The 20,303-nt window shown below is 46.0% G+C and overlaps 1 protein-coding gene across 3 annotated transcripts in view; it reads right to left on the bottom strand.

The window, feature by feature from the left end:
• LOC120982122 (gastrula zinc finger protein XlCGF28.1-like) overlaps window positions 1–20,303 on the bottom strand; it is a 30,628-nt gene that overhangs the window by 4,807 nt on the left and 5,518 nt on the right. The window contains exons 1-4 of one of the 3 annotated variants that reach the window (XM_040412072.1): window positions 11,393–11,414; window positions 8,143–8,243; window positions 2,668–3,277; window positions 32–109 (exon numbers count right to left, since the gene is read on the bottom strand). In XM_040412072.1, coding sequence (XP_040268006.1) covers window positions 32–109; window positions 2,668–3,139 — 550 coding nt within the window. In that variant the 5' untranslated portion in view covers window positions 3,140–3,277; window positions 8,143–8,243; window positions 11,393–11,414. Of the gene's footprint in view, window positions 1–31; window positions 110–2,667; window positions 3,278–8,142; window positions 8,244–11,392; window positions 11,522–20,303 lie in introns of those variants that run through there. The other 2 variants (XM_040412073.1, XM_040412071.1) reach the window with 2 other exon arrangements.

The following is a 20,303-nucleotide window of genomic DNA, read 5'->3' on the forward strand; positions in this document are numbered from 1 at the left end:
GTATTGTATGTATTTACTGCCATATATTTACCAGAAGATGTAGAGCCAAAGTCGCTGTCGGCAGTGTGCTCAGGAGATGCCCCCAAGCCCATAAAGTCCTGAAACATTTCTGAAACAAAAGGAAACAACTCAGTCATATATCGTATGTGGCAACAATCGCATACAGCCTAGGAGTATTTGCTTTAGGCTCCATTCAGATGTCCTCACTTTGGGTCCGGATCCGTTCCGCAATTATGCGGAACTGGTACGGACCCATTCATTTTCAATGGGGACGGAAAAGATGCGGACAGTACACAGTGTGCTGTCCGCATTCGCATTTCCGGTCCGCGGCCCCGAACTTCCGGTCCACGGCTCCACAAAAAAATAGAACATGTCCTATTCTTGTCCACAGCTGCAGACAAGAATAGGCATTTTTATTGGGGTGCCGGCCCGGTGCGGACGTGTGAATGGACCCTTAGGACTATTTTTATAATAGGAACTATTACAGGTACAGATCCCTTTGAAGGGTTTCTCCAGTTTCATATTTACAAGTTGTCTCTCCGCCTAGAGTAACCCAAACACCGAATATTTTTGCCCCATATACCTGTTTTTCATGTCAGCACTTTCCTTCCCCTGTTCTCAGCATCACTGCATCCTGGCAGGATGTTTACATTAAGAACTTCCTGTTTTCAACAGCTTCCTGATTTTTATCAGGTCTTGCTCCTCCTATCTTACATGTAAAGGGGAGGAGTAGGCGGCAAGATTTTCGTAGAGAGAACAATGTGGCAGGTGCTGCAAAACCCTGAGTAAAATTACAGAGCAAAGCATGCTGGGGTTGGTTAAGAAACCCAGCAGGAAGCTTATGGAAACAGGAAGTTGTGCAGGTAAACATCCTGCCAGGATGCAGCGATGCTGAAAATAGGGGAAGGAAAGTGCTGCCAGGAAAAACAATCATATGGACAAAAATATGCAGTGTTTCGGGTACATGAGCAGATAAAATATATTTATTATGAAACCAGGGAACTTCTTTAAATCCATTCATGTCTAAGCCTTATCTCACCACCAAAGAAGCAATTAAGAGAACTGAAGAAAAAAAGCAAGTTACATTTGCTACTGAGAAGGAAGGTCATGTGACATGCTCTGGGACTCTTTGAAAACCCTCTGCTTCAGAGGAGTCCAAGAACAAGAATGTCATGTGATTCTCACACACTTCTGATTGGGTATCAGTAAAGTAGCCAAAGGTCTAAGTCCACTTTCAAACGGCCCTAATATGGGCAACTTTTAGCATCCATATTACATCGACAACATCAAGAATCCCATGGTTGTAGTGAACCATGGTAAGATCCAAGTGGATGTAATACAAAAGCCAAAATGTGGCCATATTACGACTGTGTAAAAACATTGAAAACCATAATAAAATGACTGCTGGCTGTGTTAGTACTCACTTGTAATAAATTCAACAATTTGTTCCCTGGCTATGTAAGCCCTTACGGAGGCAACCGTTTTGTGTCTTTTAAGGGGATTGTATTGCCAGTATCACTAATGAAAACCAGAAACTTCACATATTTGTTACCTATTTTATACATATATTTTTATTTTCTGTACATAATTATGGGGCAGGTTTTACCTGATCTTCTGTCAACAGTATTTAGAGATATGTTTTACGGAAGCGACATGGAGCATAGGAACCTGTTTTTTTTTATTTATTTTTTATGGCTTTCACCATCATATTTGTTGCTAATATAATACACTGCAATACTTCTGTATTTCACTGTATTGTAAGGCTTCCAATTAATAGAAGTACACTGATAGAAAACCAGTGGCACTGTCTCTAGAAAAAAAAAAAAAAAGGATTTTTTTTCCCCCCTAATTTTATACAACCCTTTCAAAGGGGTTGGCCAATTTGTTAATAAATATGTTTCCACTCCCTATTCTGTCTCTTAATTTTTGCTAACATACATTTGGTAGAAGTAGGGGAGGCATAAAGCCAAGTAAGACTGCAGGATGAGACTACATAGGGTTTGTTTGTAGTCTGTAACCATAGAAACACAGAGGTCTGCATTTGAGCATCAGAAACAAAAGGGAAAATATAGAAATAGAGTAGTATATTTAAGTGTAAAGCTAATTAACAATGTAAAACTTAGATAAACCTACTGACAAGTGCTTCAACAGGACTATTTGTCCTCCATCACAGAAAGTGAGATTAAAGGGAACCTGTCAGGAGCCCATGGTTTGGGCAGTATGAAATTCCGACAGGCTCCCTGGTCACAAACAACTAGGCTGCACTTTGAAACTTTGCACCATTTTAGAGAGAGCCCAATCTATTAACAAGACGGAGACAGGGAGAAGAGTCACAAGGGTGGCTCCTGGAGGCTTCTTCCCGTGCAGCTCGGGTTGACTGACAGGTCTCTCTCGTGACAGGTTACATAGTTCTTTGTAACCAGGGAGCTTGGATTTCATGCTGGTCCTTGATTTGGTCAGCATAAAGCTACTGAAAGGAGTAACCCTTTAAATCTTCCAAGATGATGGCTGGAAATGCCATTACGATATGATCAGTGTGGGTACTACCCATGAGATCCTCATCGATCCTGAGAACGAAGGGGCAGATGTTGGACCCCCCCACTGATTATAAAGTGATGGCATACAGCTGAAACAACCCTTTAAAGGGAAAAAAAGATGTTCCTTTACCTGAGGAAAGGCCAGTATCTATGTATCCCTTGATCTTCACATCATCTGTGATTTCAGTGCTCAGAATTTTCCTCAGTTCCTCTTCGTAGTCGGTGAGCTCCACGTCCCCTGGCGGTTCTTTCCCGTTCAGCCTCTTATGTTTTTCGGCCTCGGCCAATTTTTTTTTCACGTGTCTCTTGATATCGTGATACCTCTTCTTACAGACGTCTACACTGCGCACGTGAGGGCCCACGGCATTCACTGCATCTGTAATTCTCATCCACAGGGCCTTCTTCCGCGATTTTGGCACTTTGATAGCCTTCTGGCCAATTATCTGATCGTAATACTCCACCACCTTGGAGATGAGGACGCTGTTTTCTTGAAAGGAGAATCGAGTGGCTCTTCCTGACTGGCCAGAACAGTTCTCTCCCTGTCCTTTAGGAGTACCCTCATCTGAATGGCCGAAAACAACCTCCTCTCCAGTATTCTGCATTCTCAATTTTATATCTATGTTAAGATGCCAATATAACAGACAGCAAAGGAAAATCTGAATATAAGTCTTCAGAAATATGAATTTTAGTGGGTGCGATGCATGAGAAGTGTTCTTAAAGAAGTGCTTGAAAACCCAAAGCTGGAAAAAGAACAAAAAAACAGATCACAGGCTCCTGCAAATTGTTATTACAGTAGATAATTTTACCTTGGATTGGAATGCAGCAGATTTCGGGTTATCCTAGAAAAAAATTATTGGTCAAATTGCAATAAACCTACCGTTTTGATTTTTATGTACACTGCATTTTCTTCTCTGGTGGCGCTCCCTTCTGTTTCTCCTTCTGGTCCACCTTCTGCATTCAGTGGAGGACTGACATGCTCAGGAGCTTGGGCTCCTTTCTCATAGTGAGGCATCCCAGACACCTTTCATTAATTTATCCCAACTTCTAAATCCTTAGATGTATATAACTATATCTCTCTATAGACAGTGGAGAAGGAAAGTGTTGGGGACATTATATACCATATGTATCTCTAGGGCTAGATGTGAGGGACTATTTTCTATGCAGAAGAGGAAGGGCTTGACAAGGACTATGTCACGGATGTTGTAGGGGAGAACACCAAAGGACAACAAGAAGGAAGGGAAAAGACACTAGGCCTCACCGCTAGGGAAGGAAAAGGGTCACCACCTATAAAACCCTGCTCCTGGCCCTAACTCCTATCCGTATGGGCACCTCTCGATGGTAGAGATGCCCATACACAGGAACCTAGAAAACCCTGGTGGCCCTCAGTTGCCCTAATAGTAATGACCGGGCAGAGACAACCCGCTCCTTCCCTGGTGAAGGAACCAGCGTCTCGCTGAGGCCTAGTAAACAACAAAGGTGGGGGGGGGGGGGGGATACAAAACACAACAAGCGAAACACTTAACTTCTGAGGCTGATGGATGATGGACGAACAGGACTTCACCACGAACCACACTCCAGCTCTTCCAAAAACCAAATGAAGCTATCCAGAGCAAGGAGTGATGGGTAAAGTCAGACTAAATAGGGAGAGGTGAAGGTGACATGATCCACACCTGAACAGGGGGTGTGGACATACCAGCAACACACAGACAAAGTGAAACCAAAAGAGGCTGTCAGATCACTCATGTGCAGATATTCTTTCAGACCTTCTCAAACCTGTCACCGGCGTGACAGACTAAATACAATGCATTCTGGAATGATGCCGATGCTTGGTGAGCTGCTTCCTACCTACAGAAAGGGAAGCAAGTCCTTCAGATCAGCAGATAAGTAAATTCATAGGATAACCCCTTTAAAGCGGTTCTGTCACCAGGAACAACCCTATACAACCAAGGCATATAGCCTGGTAGAGGTGATGAAGTTGATTGATACGATACCCTTGTTTTCTTCAGCTGAAGCTGACTGCCCGCCATTTCCGGGTTCAGTGACGTGAATGGCGTGTGTCTAGAATTCATCTTACCTCATCTGGATGACGCCAAAGATCTTGTACGCACATGCCGTTCTACAAGGCAAGGAGATCTCAGCGCTAGACAAGAAGTCTAGCGCTGTCAATCTAAGTGGAGGGGGCGTGTTTTGAAAGAGAGGGGCATCAGTATGGGGCACCAGGGCCTCCTGGAGCTCCAATAGCTCGTTTACATACTAATAAAAGTCCTCAATAACGCTGGTACCTACAGAGAAAACAGAGGTATCGTTTGTTACTAGTTGTATAGGGCTGAACCGCATGACAGAGCCGTTTATGTTGCGGCTCTGTTGAAACCTACCTCAACGGACCGAACTGACTTATTGTAGGGTCCAACAGGTTCCACTGTGTTGATGTCAAACCGGGCATCACACAATGCAAGATAAAAGCACCTAACCTATGCTTCTTCATACCCGATGTTCAATATCTCTTGCTTTCTACAGCAAAGAAAGCTGAAGTAGTACTGAATGCCAAGCTATCAGAATGACCAGGTCTCATAACTGGTCTGCAGTACCTCCTGAAGATCACAGAATTTCTATAAATGTTAAGTTATCCACACACAATACACTATGGGATCCAGACGCCGCACTACACTTTTTTCCAAAAGAGGAAAAATACTTATCTTACCATTTTTTGAGCAGTATTTTTAGCCGAGGAGGAGTACGTAAGTTGCAGTAATCCAAATATATGACACGTAGGTGTACATAACGTTAAGGTTGCAATTTATGCCACTGCGGATGCATGGATGGCATCCGTGCTGCGTCCGTGTTTCGCCCAACAACCGTGTTTCAGCTGAGCAGTGTCCACGGAATACTGATGACACACCGAGGTCAAAAAACAAGCACACAGACCGAACACGGACATGAACTGATTTTTTTCACGGACACAAGGCCTAACCCTAACCAGTGCCACACAGGGTCTTACAGATCGACTAGTGCCCACAGCATCTCTTACAAGAGGCTGCCCACCCCGTCAGGCTGGCAGTACTAGTAAAGACTGGGCTGGCGAAACGCCCAAATTGACAAATCAGCAGCTTCCTTACTTAAAACATAGCGCCTTACTGGCCGACCACCCTTGGTTGTGACCTGCGAGGACAGAGCTTTGTAACTGGATGTCAGCAGTATCGATCCAGAGACACGACAATCCAGCATGTGTAGAAAAATAAGAACACTGACATTAGGAATTAGGCACAAGTCCCACTAAAAATAGCGTTTCAAACCAACTAGTGTTCGTAGTTGTGCAGTATTGCTGTGCTGCCTGTGCCGCTCACAGCGCGCTCATTAATAGCAAGTCTTATGTGTACTAATACCTGTACTAGACTTTTTTTCAGAGAGTAAAATTGCCTGCGTTACTGTGGCCTCTGACAACTGGATTTAAAGGGGTTTTCCAGGATTACTATAGTTTTTAAAAGATACGTGCAAGTAGTTGCTTATCTCATGTATATTTTGTATGTCCTTTTTTTAACATTTTGGACTCTCCTGACACGTTTTCACCATGCAAACCAATTGCTCTTATTTCTTTCCATTCTGTGTGTAGCAGTTCCTGTTTCCAACCAAACCCATGATGCACTTCTCCCTTCTCTGCCACAGCTCCAGCACCGCCCCTAACAACGCCCAGATGGTTTATAGCTCCTCCCACCGAGCTAGTTACATAGACACTCCCCTACATTGCCCCTAACAACACCCAGCTAGTTTATAGCTCCTCCCACACCCAGCTAGTTTATAGCTCCTCCCACCGAGCTAGTTACAGAGACACTCCCCTATCATTGCCCCTAACAATGCCCAGCTAGTTTATAGCTCCTCCCACACCCAGCTAGTTTATGGCTCCTCCCACCGAGCTAGTTACATAGACACTTCCCTATCATTGCCCCTAACAACACCCAGCTAGTTTATAGCTCCTCCCACACCCAGCTAGTTTATAGCTCCTCCCACCGAGCTAGTTACAGAGACACTCCCCTATCATTGCCCCTAACAACGCCCAGCTAGTTTATAGCTCCTCCCACACCCAGCTAGTTTATAGCTCCTCCCACTGAGCTAGTTACAGAGACACTCCCCTATCATTGCCCCTAACAACGCCCAGCTAGTTTATAGCTCCTCCCACACCCAGCTAGTTTATAGCTCCTCCCACCAAACTAGTTACATAGACACTCCCCTATCATTGCCCCTAACAAAGCCCAGCTAGTTTATAGCTCCTCCCACACCCAGCTAGTTTATGGCTCCTCCCACCGAGCTAGTTACAGAGACACTCCCCTATTACTGCCCACCCAAGGCCATAACATTACAGGAAAATAAGAAAGAGCTGTATGGACATCCCAGAACGATCGATAGGAGCGGTAAAGGTAAAAGAAATACATCATAAAATTATAGCTGCCTCCATAAATAATTATTTTAAAGTGGAAACCCCCTTTAAGCAGATTGGGCTTTTACTAACTGACTTTGAAGCTATATTTATATCCACTAGCTGGAAGTCACTCTAGACAGAACTGGAAATAAGAAAACAGCTGGTGGTAAAATTTGTGACTTTTCTTTTTCCCACCAAATTTGCAATAAAACTTGTGGCCATGCTGAGCTGATACAGCCTATGTCTTTACCTATTGTAAAATTTTGGCTGGTAAAGTACTGGAAGGGGTGTATATCACACCCAGAATGCTCAGATGGGTGAGGTGAGGAATCCAGGGAAGCTGGATCGTTTCAGCAAAGTAGTTTTTTAAGTGTTTTTATGGGATGGTCGGTTGGTAGAGAGAGCTGCCATTCCTTCCCTCACTCCAGTACAGCTTTCTTTACGAGGATAAATACAAGGTTAAAACGCTCATTCAGTGCCAGAGAGCCTGGAAGCTGCGTGACCTGTTGGCTGTGTAAAGCCCAATCTCCCTGTGTTTATGGAGGTACCTAGGTTAGGTAAACCTCTGTATAGTTAGCGCACAGACGGGCAGGTATTTGATTTCTGTTTGTGTACCCATGAAGTGATTCCCAAAGTGAGTGTTCAAATTTGGCTGCCATGGACTGTTTAGAGAAAAATAAAGTTGTTTTTGGACTTTTAACCTCAAAGTCTGTGACCCCACCACAAGCCCACGGACCCCCGGCACTATGTATTTAAAGACATTTGCCACTGCCACTAATATGTAGGAAAGTCCTGGTGTTCAGGCTGATTGACAGCTTACTCCTTATACTGTAAATAGGGAAAAGGCTGCCCAAAGGGCTGGCCGCTCACGAATATTGAGGACTACACTGAGAGGACTAGCAGTGTCCATCTGCTCAACAGTGACTTTTTGAGAACTATTAAATGACCCAGCGGTGGAATCAGGGTCACGGACACTAGTGTAGTCTCAGATTGTCTTTAGGGCTCTCCTAGTGAATCTGCATGAGGACCTTCATCCTGCCACGTATGGTCTTATTAGTCAAGTATTTTGCAGCATGTCTGAAGAACAAGGTAACCATCAGTCAGCCAAACCTGTCACCTGCCTACAAGACAATGACTGATTCCTGTACACGGAAACTATCTAATAGATGTCCATGCCACAATGTTACTCACTTGTGATGGGTTCAGACTCTGCTCCGTGCTCTGGTACACCTATGCTTGGTGAGTCTTCTGTGTCGCCCTTAGATGTCACCTCCTGGTCCATGATTAGATCTCTGCAAAATATCAGAAGAAATTTATAAATCTGTCCAAAAGCCAATGAAATTCAGGGCTGGACCCATCCTAAGAACCACATCGACAATGTGCCTAGAGATGATAACTTTCGGAGTCTAGAGACGTTCTTCAGTAAATCCACTAAACCAAATGTCAAAGACTGAGTGAGATAACTGGAATCTTACCCAAATACAGAGGTTGACAGACAACCTCTTTCGTATAGGAGGCACCGCTGTGATTGACTGAGACCACTAGCAAAACCACTATGGCCATATAGATATTGTAACCGGCTGTCCATGTCAGAGGCGGAACCTCAGAAGGTCACCTCTCCACATTCCATGCCTCACACCTTTTTTGATTTTATGTTCTATCTATTTTAGGATGTAGGAACAGGAACAATTTCATTTCTAGCGCTCCTCTTTCTACAGAGGTGTCCTCCTTACCTTTCTTCCTGGCTCAACATATCCCAAGATGACCAGCATTAAGAAAACAAATTCCTGAGATCTTTTGAGATACTGTATCACGAGATGCCTACTTTGTATGTGGCCACCCAGTGGTTAAATTGTGTATTACAGTCTCTCTCTTTTCTAGCATATCCCAATTGAGAAATTGGAGTCGAGCGAAGGTCAGGGTGGACACGTGCAGTCGTTGGCTCTTTTATGAATCTTTGAGGCATTTAAAAATAGGTGCATTGTGGGTAAATGGCAAGAAAAAACTGAATATTAGTTTTTTATCAACTAAATGGAAAAAAAATAAAAAAATCTATGCCCATGTTACACCAGTACCAGTACAGCAAGTACTTTCACTGGGCAGCACCATCCCAAACGGAGATGAAACCCCAACTAATGACATCACTGGGAGGACAGCCCCTTTAGTTTTCTCATCTTAAAGGGGTGTTCCAGGAGTGCAATATTCATGGCCTACCCTCTGGATCGGTCATCAATCAATATCTGATTGGTGGGGTGGATGGATAGCGGCTGTGCTTGGTATCGCAGCACATCCCCCTTCGCTTGAGCTGCACGTGGACCATGTGACCAACGAACGTGACCTCAGCGGCCTAGGAAGCGGCGCTCACTGGAGCCTCTACGAACAGCTAATAAGCGGAGGTGCCAGGAGTCAGACCCGCACCCATCAAATATCCGACGTGCCCAACATAAGTACTGCATTAGGCTACATTCACACGACCGTAGGTGTTTTGCGGTCCGCAAAAAAAAAACGGATGACGTTCCGTATGGCATCACTTTTTTTTGCGGATCCGTTTTTTTGGCGGATCCATTGTAATAATGCCTATCCTTGTCCGCAAACTAGAAAAAAAATAGGACATGCACTATTTTTTTGGCGGAGCAACGGAACGGACATACTGATGCGGACAGCACACGGTGTGCTGTCCGTGTTTTTTGCGGACCCATTGAAATGAATGGGTCCGCATCCTATCCGCAAAAAAAAACTGAAACAAAATACGGTCGTGTGCATGAGGCCTTATTCATGGTGATAAATTAACCCTGGCACAGACAGTTTTCATTTTTTTCTCCCAGTCTTCTAAGATCCACAACTTTTTTATTTTTCAGTCAACAGCTTGTTTTTTGCGGGGCGAGTTGTATTTTGTAACCCTTGATGACATCCGTTGTCTCTTCAAAGATATCGCTCGCACCGGGGCAGAGAGACAGTCATAGATGCTGGGTGGCTGCTCTTTCACACAGCAGACCAGTCAGGGCCAATGTCTGTGATCGGCGATAATACTTCCCTACGGTAGCATCGGTTCCCCCTGAAAGATCCGAGGCTTCCACAGCTATGTTGCCATGGAAACCACTGCTTAAGGCAGTGTTAAGGTGAGTATTCACACCCATAGATTGTCATTGTTCTGAAAACGGTCATGTGAATAGGGCCTTAGAGCCCATCGCTTTGCTGCAGACCCCTTTACTTATTTTGGTAAAACAGGTCAAGACCCGGGCAAAAGAGCCCGCACCCTGAGTGAGCGCAGCAGAGACGGGGGAGCGAGGGACGGGTTAGTACTAAGTAATAGATCTTCCTTCCACAGGTTACTACTAAGATGAAATGCCCAGAGCACCCCTTTAAAGCGGCTCTATCACCCGGATCACCCTAAACAACCAGGCATATAGTCTCGTAGGGTTGCTGAAACTTCAGAAGCCGAGGGCGCCGCCACTTCCGGGTTCAGTGAAGTGAACGGCGCATGCACAGTGTGCATCTTCGCTCATCGGGATGAAGCCAAAGATGTTGTGTGCACGCGCCCTTCTAGACGCGCAAGATCTCAGCGCTAGACCAGAAGTCTAGCGCTGTCAATCTAAAAGGAGAGTGACGTCAGTATGGAGCACCAGGGGCGTGCTCAAATAACGGAAATGTGATGGTTCTGGGGGAAGGGGTGGGATTCGTACCTAATCCAAATGTTTTAAGGGCATCTGTCAGCAGTTTTGCACCCATGACACTGGCTGAACTGTTACATGTGCACTTGGCAGCTGAAGGCATCTGTGTTGGTCCCATGTTCATATGTGCCCGCATTGCTGAGAAAAATGATGTTTTATTATATGCAAATGAGCCTCTAGGAGCAATGGGGGCGTTGCCGTTACACCTAGAGACTGTGCTCTCTGCCCTCTGCTCTGTGATGGACAGGACCAGGTAGTGAAAACGTTATCACGCCTGGTCTTGACTTCATTGAAAGTGCAGAGGCTGTGTCAGTTGCATGAAAACAGAGCCTTTAGGTGTAACGACAACGCCCCCGTTGCTCCTAGAGGCTTATTTGCATATATTAAAACATCATTGTTCTCAGCAATGCGGGCACATATGAACATGGGACCAACACAGACGCCTTCAGCTGCCAAGTACACATGTAACAGGTCAGCCGGCGTCATAGGTACAAAACTGCTGACAGATGCCCTTTAAGTGCAACCTGTTGTGTCCCCATCATGTGGTGAACACAGTCCTGTGTATGTAGACAGCCACCTATGTGAAGAACTGGAAATGATGCATCATGTGACCTATATTATGTATATATATACATTGCCATATTAGTATATACATCAACAAACTGCTATGCTTTCACATATGCAGCGTTTTTCTGCAGAACCAACCCTAACAACACACACCCATCCAGTCTACACTGTCATCTCCGTGTCCCAGCTCCTCAAGCACTTACCTGCCCCGGCTTTGTCTGCGCATGTGCGAAGGCTATGGTTCGCCCCACAAAAGCTGTTTTGCCGTTCTCTAATTCTGATTGGTTGATGCGCTGAACCTAGCAACCCCCGTTGGATGATGGGACTTGAAGTTCTTCCTTGCGGACGTTTGTGAGTAAAGCAATACACGTACGACTACGTCTCCCGGAATCCTCGTCCTTTTCAGCGTCTCAGACCTTTTTTTTTTTTTTTTTTTTTTAAAAGCAAAACTTTATTAGTTTTTTTAGATGCGTTTCACAGGAGTGACTGGCGGGAAATACCCCGTGGCTCATGTTGTTGTGGTTGTGTTTTCATATAGAAGTATATGTGAGGTTTAGTTTTACGTGTTTTTAGTCAGCCATGTTGTAAGAGCTGGAGCAGGGTCAGCTAGAGATACCTTGGGGTGTCACATTGAATAAAAAGCCATACCCCTGTGGTGTTACAAATAGGAATATGATACTTTGACACGCCATTTTACCTCAATGACAAATGTGGCGCTAAGTTTTGGATAAATATGTCAGCCATGAGAAGGTGTGAGGAACAGAAATGGACGACGGCGTATTTTCCGTCTGAACACGGACCCATAGAGGTCACTAGTGCCATTCACGACCCCATTTTTCCACACAGACGTAAAATCCGTGTGGAGAAATTCGCCATTCTGGTCCGTGGATTACTCACGCACCTGCAGACAATTGTTTCTGGCGGTCTCGGGGTCCATGTCGTATACGGACCTCACTATGCGCAGAAAATCTTACAACCGCAACACATACGATTTTTTTTAATATGGCCGCCTAAGGCTTGGTTCACATTTGCATTGGAGGCTCCGATATATTCTGACAAAAATATCGGACAAAAATTTTAGTGCAGCATCTTGCGCCATGTTGTCCCATTATAGCCATCTCCCAGGACGCATTGCAATCCGTTCTTGTTAACCCCTTACATTTTTGCATTTTCATTTTTAATCTCTGCCTTCCCGGGGCCATAACTTTTTTATTTTTCAGTTCACATAGCCATAGGAGGGCTTGTTTTTGTCTAATGGCGTCATATAATAGTGCATAGGATACAGTGGGAAGCTGGAAAAAAATCCAGGAATTAGAGGAAAAATGCAATTCTGCCAGTTTTATGGGTTTTGTTTTTACAGCGTTCACTATGCAGTAATGCTGACCTTTTACCTTCATTTTCCAGGTCAGTACGATTACGGCAATACCACATTTACATAGTTTTTCTCTGCTACAGAAAAAAAAAAACGTGGAAAAATGTTTTTTTCATCGCCATATTCTGACCCCCATAACTTTCTTTATAGTTACCAGTATATCTACGGAGCTGTGTGAGGGTTCATTTTATTCAGGGTATGTATGACTTTTGTATTACTTCTTATCACTTCTAATTATGAAAAAATGGCGAATCGGCCATATTGATTTTTTTTTCCTGTTTTGCCATTCACTGTATGGGATAATTAAAAAATATATATTTTAATAGTATGGGTGTTTTCGGACACGGGGTGCCCTTAAAGAGGACCTTTCACCAGAATAAAGCATCTAAGGCCTCTTTCACACTTGCGTTGTCCGGATCCGGCGTGTACTCCACTTGCCGGAATTACACGCCGGATCCGGAAAAACGCAAGTGTACTGAAAGCATTTGAAGACGGATCCGTCTTCAAAATGCTTTCAGTGTTACTATGGCAGCCAGGACGCTATTAAAGTCCTGGTTGCCATAGCAGGAGCGGGGGTGCGGTATACTTACAGTCCGTGCAGCTCCCGGGGCGCTCCAGAATGACGTCAGAGCGCCCCATGCGCATGGATGACGTGTCCATGCGATCACGTGATCCATGTGCTTGGGGCGCCCTGACGTCACTCTGGAGCGCCCGGGGAGCCGCACGGACGGTAAGTATGCTGCTCCCCTGCTCCCCACTACACTTTACCATGGCTGCCAGGACTTTAGCGTCCCGGCAGCCATGGTAACCATTCAGAAAAAGCTAAACGTCTGTTCCGGTAATGCGCCGAAACGACGTTTAGCTTAAGGCCGGATCCGGATCAATGCCTTCCAATGGGCATTAATTCCGGATCCGGCCTTGCGGCAAGTCTTCAGGATTTTTGGCCGGAGCAAAAAGCGCAGCATGCTGCAGTATTTTCTCCGGCCAAAAAACGTTCCGTTCCGGAACTGAAGACATCCTGATGCATCCTGAACGGATTTCTCTCCATTCAGAATGCATGGGGTTAATCCTGATCAGGATTCTTCCGGCATAGAGCCCCGACGACGGAACTCTATGCCGGAAGACAATAACGCAAGTGTGAAAGAGCCCTAAACTAACTATACAGACGTGTAGAGCGGCGCCCAGGGATCCCCCTGCACTTACGGTTATCCCCGGGCGCCGCTCTGTTCTCCGGTATCTTCATAGTTAGGCTCCACCCAGGGGAACCTGCCGGCGTCTCTTTCTCCTATGCTGTAGCGCTGGCCAATCGCAGCGCTCAGCTCATGTTTATTAATTTTTATTTTAAGTTTGGGATAGAATTTATTTATATTTTAAAATACTTTTTTTTAAGTCCCTAAGTGGAGCCATCATCATTAGATTGGCTATTGTATAATTTGATGAAATGGTGTCCATTACAGTATGTGAAGTATACAGTATCCGTATATACCAGGGCTGGCCAACCTGCGGCTCTCCAGGTGTTGTAAAACTACAATTCCCACCATGCCCTGCTGTAGGATGTCTGGGCATGCTGGGAGTTGTAGTTTTCCAACAGCTGGAGAGCCACAGGTTGGCCATCCCTGGTATATACCAATGCAGTGCTGCCACCTGCAGGTCTAGTCCTAGAAGCACGCTTAATATGGCCGCCTAAGGCTACTTTCACACTAGCATTGTTTTAATCCGGCGTTCAATTCCGACACCGGAACTGCCCGCCGGATCCGGAAAAACGTGTGAAAACGGATTACATTTGAATCCTGATCAGGATTTTGATCACAGTGAAAAAATGCATTGGAAAAAACGGATCCGCCATTTATGGACTTTTCACATTTTTCGGGTTTAACATGCAAAAGCCGGATCCGTTTTGACTGAACACACAGCGTCGGATCCGGCGTTAATGCAAGTCAATGGGAAAAAGGCCTGATCCGGCGTTCAGTCAAAGTGTTCAGGATTTTTGGCCGAAGGTAAAAATACTGCATGCTACGTTTTTCTGAAAAGCCTGATCAGTCAAAAAGACTGAACTGAAGACATCCTGATGCATCCTGAAGGTCTGACTCTCCATTCAGAATGCATGGGGATAAAACTGATCAGTTCTTTTCCGGATTTGAGCCCCTAGGACGGAACTCAGCGCCGGAAAAGAAAAACGCTAGTGTGAAAGTACCCTAATACGGTGTTGGACCCCCTTTTGCCTTCAGAACTGCCTTAATTCTACGTGGCATTGATCCCACAAGGTGCTGATAGCATTCTTTAGAAATGTTGGCCCATATTGATAGGATAGCATCTTGCAGTTGATGGAGATTTGAGGGATGCACATCCAGGGCGTTCCACCACATCCCAAAGATGCTCTATTGGGTTGAGATCTGGTGACTGTGGGGCCACTTTAGTACAGTGAACTCATTGTCATGTTCAAGAAACCAATTTGAAATGATTCGGGCTTTGTGACATGGTGCATTATCCTGCTGGAAGTAGCCATCAGAGGATGGATACATGTTCTCATTCTGTTTACGCCAAATTCGGACTCTACCATTTGAATGTCTCAACAGAAATCGAGACTCATCAGACCAGGCAACATTTTTCCAGTCTTCAACAGTCCAATTTTGGTGAGCTCGTGCAAATTGTAGCCTCTTTTTCCTATTTGTAGTGGAGATGAGTGGTACCCGGTGGGGTCTTCTGCTGTTGTAGCCCATCCGCCTCAAGGTTGTGCGTGTTGTGGCTTCACAAATGCTTTGCTGCAGACCTCGGTTGTAACGAGTGGTTATTTCAGTCAACGTTGCTCTTCTATCAGCTTGAATCAGTCGGCCCATTCTCCTCTGACCTCTAGCATTCACAAGACATTTTTGCCCACAGGACTGCCGCATACTGGATGTTTTTCCCTTTTCACACCATTCTTTGTAAATCCTAGAAATGGTTGTGCGGGAAAATCCCAGTAACTGAGCAGATTGTGAAATACTCAGACCGGCCCGTCTGGCACCAACAACCATGCCACGCTCAAAATTGCTTAAATCACCTTTCTTTCCCATTCTGACATTCAGTTTGGAGTTCAGGAGATTGTCTTGACCAGGACCACAACCCTACATGCATTGAAGCAACTGCCATGTGATTGGTTGACTAGATAATTGCATTAATGAGAAATAGAACAGGTGTTCCTAATAATTCTTTAGGTGAGTGTATATACAGTATATATTGCAGTTGCTTGCCAGTGTGTGTCAGGCCCACAGAGTGTACTGTGCCCACTGCCACTGCCCACCACTCATATCTGGTGGCACAGTAGCTTGCAGATAAAAAAGTAATACAATTTTTTCTCTGTAATATAATTGCAGTTGCCTGCCAGTGTGTGTCAGGCCCACAGAGTGTACTGTGCCCACTGCCAGTGCCCACCACTCATATCTGGTGGCACAGTAGCTTGCAGATAAAAAAGTAATACAATTTTTGCTCTGTAATATAATTGCAGTTGCCTGCCAGTGTGTGTGTCAGGCCCACAGAGTGTACTGTGCCCACTGCCAGTGCCCACCACTCATATCTGGTGGCACAGTAGCTTGCAGATAAAAAAGTAATACAATTTTTTCTCTGTAATATAATTGCAGTTGCCTGCCAGTGTGTGTCAGGCCCACAGAGTGTACTGTGCCCACTGCCAGTGCCCACCACTCATATCTGGTGGCACAGTAGCTTGCAGATAAAAAAGTAATACAATTTTTGCTCTGTAATATAATTGCAGTTGCCTGCCAGTGTGTGTCAGGCCCACAGAGTGTACTGTGCCCACTGCCAGTGCCCACCACTCATATCTGGTGGCACAGTAGCTTGCAGATAAAAAAGTAATAACATTTTTTCTCTGTAATATAATTGCAGTTGCCTGCCAGTGTGTCTCAGGCCCACAGAGTGTACTGTGCCCACTGCCCACCACTCATATCTGGTGGAACAGTACCTTGCACGCATAGTATCACTAATCTAAAAAAAAATGACAGGCAGAGGCAGGCCACCCCGCAGGGGCCGTCGTGGTCGTGGTGCTGTGATTTCCTTTGGCCCTACAATAATGCCCAGTGTTCAGAGGCCACGTACCCTGAACTCGAAAAGTTCTGAGGACATAGTTGACTGGCTAACACAGGATACCCAATCTTCTACAGCTTCCGCTCGGAACCTTGACGCACCATCCTCCTCCAGCTCAGCTTCGGGCACCTCTCAAGTTACCACTCGCCCGCCTGCCGCCACCACCAACACTAGCACCACAGCCGCTTCACTTGATCTGTCAGAGGAGTTATTTACACATCAGTTGGAAGAAATGAGTGATGTGCAACCATTATTGCCAGAGGATGTAGATAACAGGCATATGTCTCAGTCAGGCAGCATTACACACATGGACGTACGGTGTGATGATGATGATGTACCCGCTGCTGCTTCCTTTGCTGAGTTTTCAGATACAAGTGAAGCGGTTGATGATGACGATGTGTCTGTGGATGTCACATGGGTGCCCGCTCGAAGAGAAGAAGAACAGGGGGAAAGTTCAGATGGGGAGACAGAGAGGAGGAGGAGACAAGTTGGAAGCAGGGGGAGGTCATCGCAAGGAGCTAGTGGCACAATCAGACAGCATGTATCGGCACCCGGGGTCAGCCAGACAGCACGCCAATCAACGCATGCTGTTGCCACCACCAGAATGCCGTCATTGCAAAGCTCAGCAGTGTGGCATTTTTTTGTGTGTCTGCCTCTGATAACAGCGATGCCATTTGCAACCTGTGCCAAAAGAAACTGAGTCGTGGGAAGTCCAACACCCACCTAGGTACAACTGCTTTGCGAAGGCACATGATCTCACATCACAAACGCCTATGGGATCAACACATGATGAGTACAAGCAGCACACAAACTCAAAGCCACCATCCTCCTCCTGGTCCAGCATCTTCAGCCACGTCAACCACTGCTGTCCTCCTTGCCCCCTCTCAACCACCCGCCACTCCGCCTCTCACCTTCAGCAGTTCCTGCTCATTTGCCCACAGTCAGGTGTCTGTAAAGGAAATGTTTGAGCGTAAGAAGCCAATGTCACAGAGTCACCCCCTTGCCTGGCATCTGACAGCTGGCTTGTCGGAACTCTTAGCCCGCCAGCTTTTACCATACAAGCTGGTGGAGTCTGAGGCCTTCAAAAAATTTGTAGCTATTGGGACACCGCAGTGGAAGGTACTCGGCCGAATTTTTTTTTCACAAAACACAATCCCCAACCTGTACTCTATTGTGGAAAAGGAAGTCATGGCATGTCTGGCACACAGTGTTGGGGCAAGGGTCCATCTGACCTCTGATACCTGGTCTGCAAATCACGGTCAGGGCAGGTATATCACGTACACTGCGCATTGGGTAAACCTGCTGACGGCTGCCAAGCATGGAATGCGTGGCTCTGCAGAGGAGTTGGTGACACCACCACGACTTGCAGGCAGGCCTGCTGCCACCTCCTCTACTTCTCCTACTCCATCCTCTTCGCTTACCTCCTCGGCTGAGTCCTCTTCTGCTGCTGCGTCTTGCTCCACATCAACTGCACCCCCCCCAGCTCCCCAGGGGCTATTCCACATCCCGGATACGACAGTGTCACGCCGTCTTGGGGTTGACTTGCCTGAAAGCAGAGAGTCACACCGGACCAGCACTTCTGTCCGCCCTGAACGCACAGGTGGATCAGTAGCTGACCCTGCACCAAATGGAGATCGGCAAAGTGGTGTGTGACAGCGGAAGCAATTTGTTGGCGGCATTGAATTTGGGCAAGTTGACACATGTGCCGTGCATGGCACATGTGTTGAATCTGATCATACAACGCTTTGTGCATAAGTACCCAGGCTTACAGGATGTCCTCAAGCTTACCAGGAAGGTGTGTGGCCATTTCAGGTGTTCCTACACGGCCATGGCGCACTTTTCCGATATTCAACGGCGAAACAACATGTCAGTGAGGCGCTTGATTTGCGACAGCCCGACATGTTGGAATTCAACACTCCTAATGTTCGACCGCCTGCTCCAACAAGAAAAAGCCGTCAACGAGTATTTGTATGACCGGGGTGCTAGGACAGCCTCTGCGGAGCTGGGTATTTTTTTGCCACGTTACTGGACGCTCATGCGCAATGCCTGTAGGCTCATGCGTCCTTTTGAGGAGGTGACAAACCTAGTCAGTCGCACCGAAGGCACCATCAGCGACATCATCCCATTTGTTTTCTTCCTGGAGCGTGCCATGCGAAGAGTGCTGGATCAGGCCATAGATGAGCGTGAAGAGGAAGAGGAAGAGTTGTGGTCACCATCACCACCAGAAACAGCCTTATCAGCATCGCTTGCTGGACCTGCGGCAACGCTGGAAGAGGAGTCTGAGGAAGAGGAGTCAGAGGAGGAATGTGGCTTTGAGGAGGAGGAAGACCAACCACAGCAGGCATCCCAGGGTGCTCGTTTTCACCTATCTGGTACCCGTGGTGTTGTACGTGGCTGGGGGAAGAACAGACCTTCAATGAGATCAGTGAGGACGAGGAACGGGACATGAGTAGCTCGGCATCCAACCTTGTGCAAATGGGGTCTTTCATGCTGTCATGCCTGTTGAGGGACCCTTGTATAAAAAGGCTGAAGGAGAACGACCTGTACTGGGTGGCCACGCTACTAGACCCCCGGTATAATCAGAAAGTGGCTGAAATGTTACCTAATTACCGGAAGTCGAAAAGGATGCAGCAGTTCCAAAACAAGTTAAAAAGTATGCTTTACACAGTGTATAAGGGTGATGTCACAGCACAACGGGAATCTAACAGGGGAAGAGGTAAAAGTAATCCTCCTCCTACCACGACCATGCCGGCAAGGACAGGACGCTTTACAGACGTGTTGTTGATGGAGGACATGCAGAGCTTTTCAAATCCTACGCATCGCCACAGCCCTTCGGGGTCCACCCTCAGAGAACGACTCGACCGACAGGAAGCAGACTACCTCGCCTTAACTGCAGATATCGACACTCTGAGGAGCGATAAACCCCTTGACTACTGGGTGTGCAGGCTTGACCTGTGGCCTGAGCTATCCCAATTCGCCCCGCTTCAAGTGTCCTGTCAGAAATGACTTTCAGCGCAGCAGTAGGTATTGTCACTGAGAAGTGGCCTAGGTCAAAAAAGTCTAGATTACGTCACCTTTATTAAGATGAATGAGGCATGGATCCCGAAGGGACTGACAGTGGGGGATGCATTTGACTAAAAAAGGCCTGATGAGATGCCTTGGGCTAAAAATGGTCCACACGCTGCTGTATTTAATCTCTGCATGCCGGATGACTTGCGTGACTTCTCCGCCACCAACTAGGGTTCAAGCCGCAATGTTTTAGTGCACTTTCTGACACAGAGACTCAATTAACTGGCTGAATATCTATTATATATCCCTTTGATGGTGGGCAAGTACAGTGTTTTAAACAACTAAAATAGTTACATGACATCTGAGGATGTTCTAATATGAACACTATTTTCCTGTTCTTTGGAGCAATAATGGCGTTCAGCATTCAAATTCCAATCAAATTATCCAACCTTGGAAAAATATTTGCCTTTCATATATCCAATGGAGATTTCATTTGCATCTCAGATACACAGTATATTCTGTCTCAGGTTTGTGCAGAACAGAAACGTTTGCTCATCGAGCTGCTTATTGCCTTCTTTACAATTTTGTAATATTGATACCAATATGACAACAATTTTGTTCACTAGATTGGTTGTAAATTTTATTTGTCTTTTGAT

The sequence above is a fragment of the Bufo bufo genome, chromosome 11, assembly GCF_905171765.1.
Source record: "Bufo bufo chromosome 11, aBufBuf1.1, whole genome shotgun sequence".
Classification (NCBI taxonomy): domain Eukaryota; kingdom Metazoa; phylum Chordata; class Amphibia; order Anura; family Bufonidae; genus Bufo; species Bufo bufo.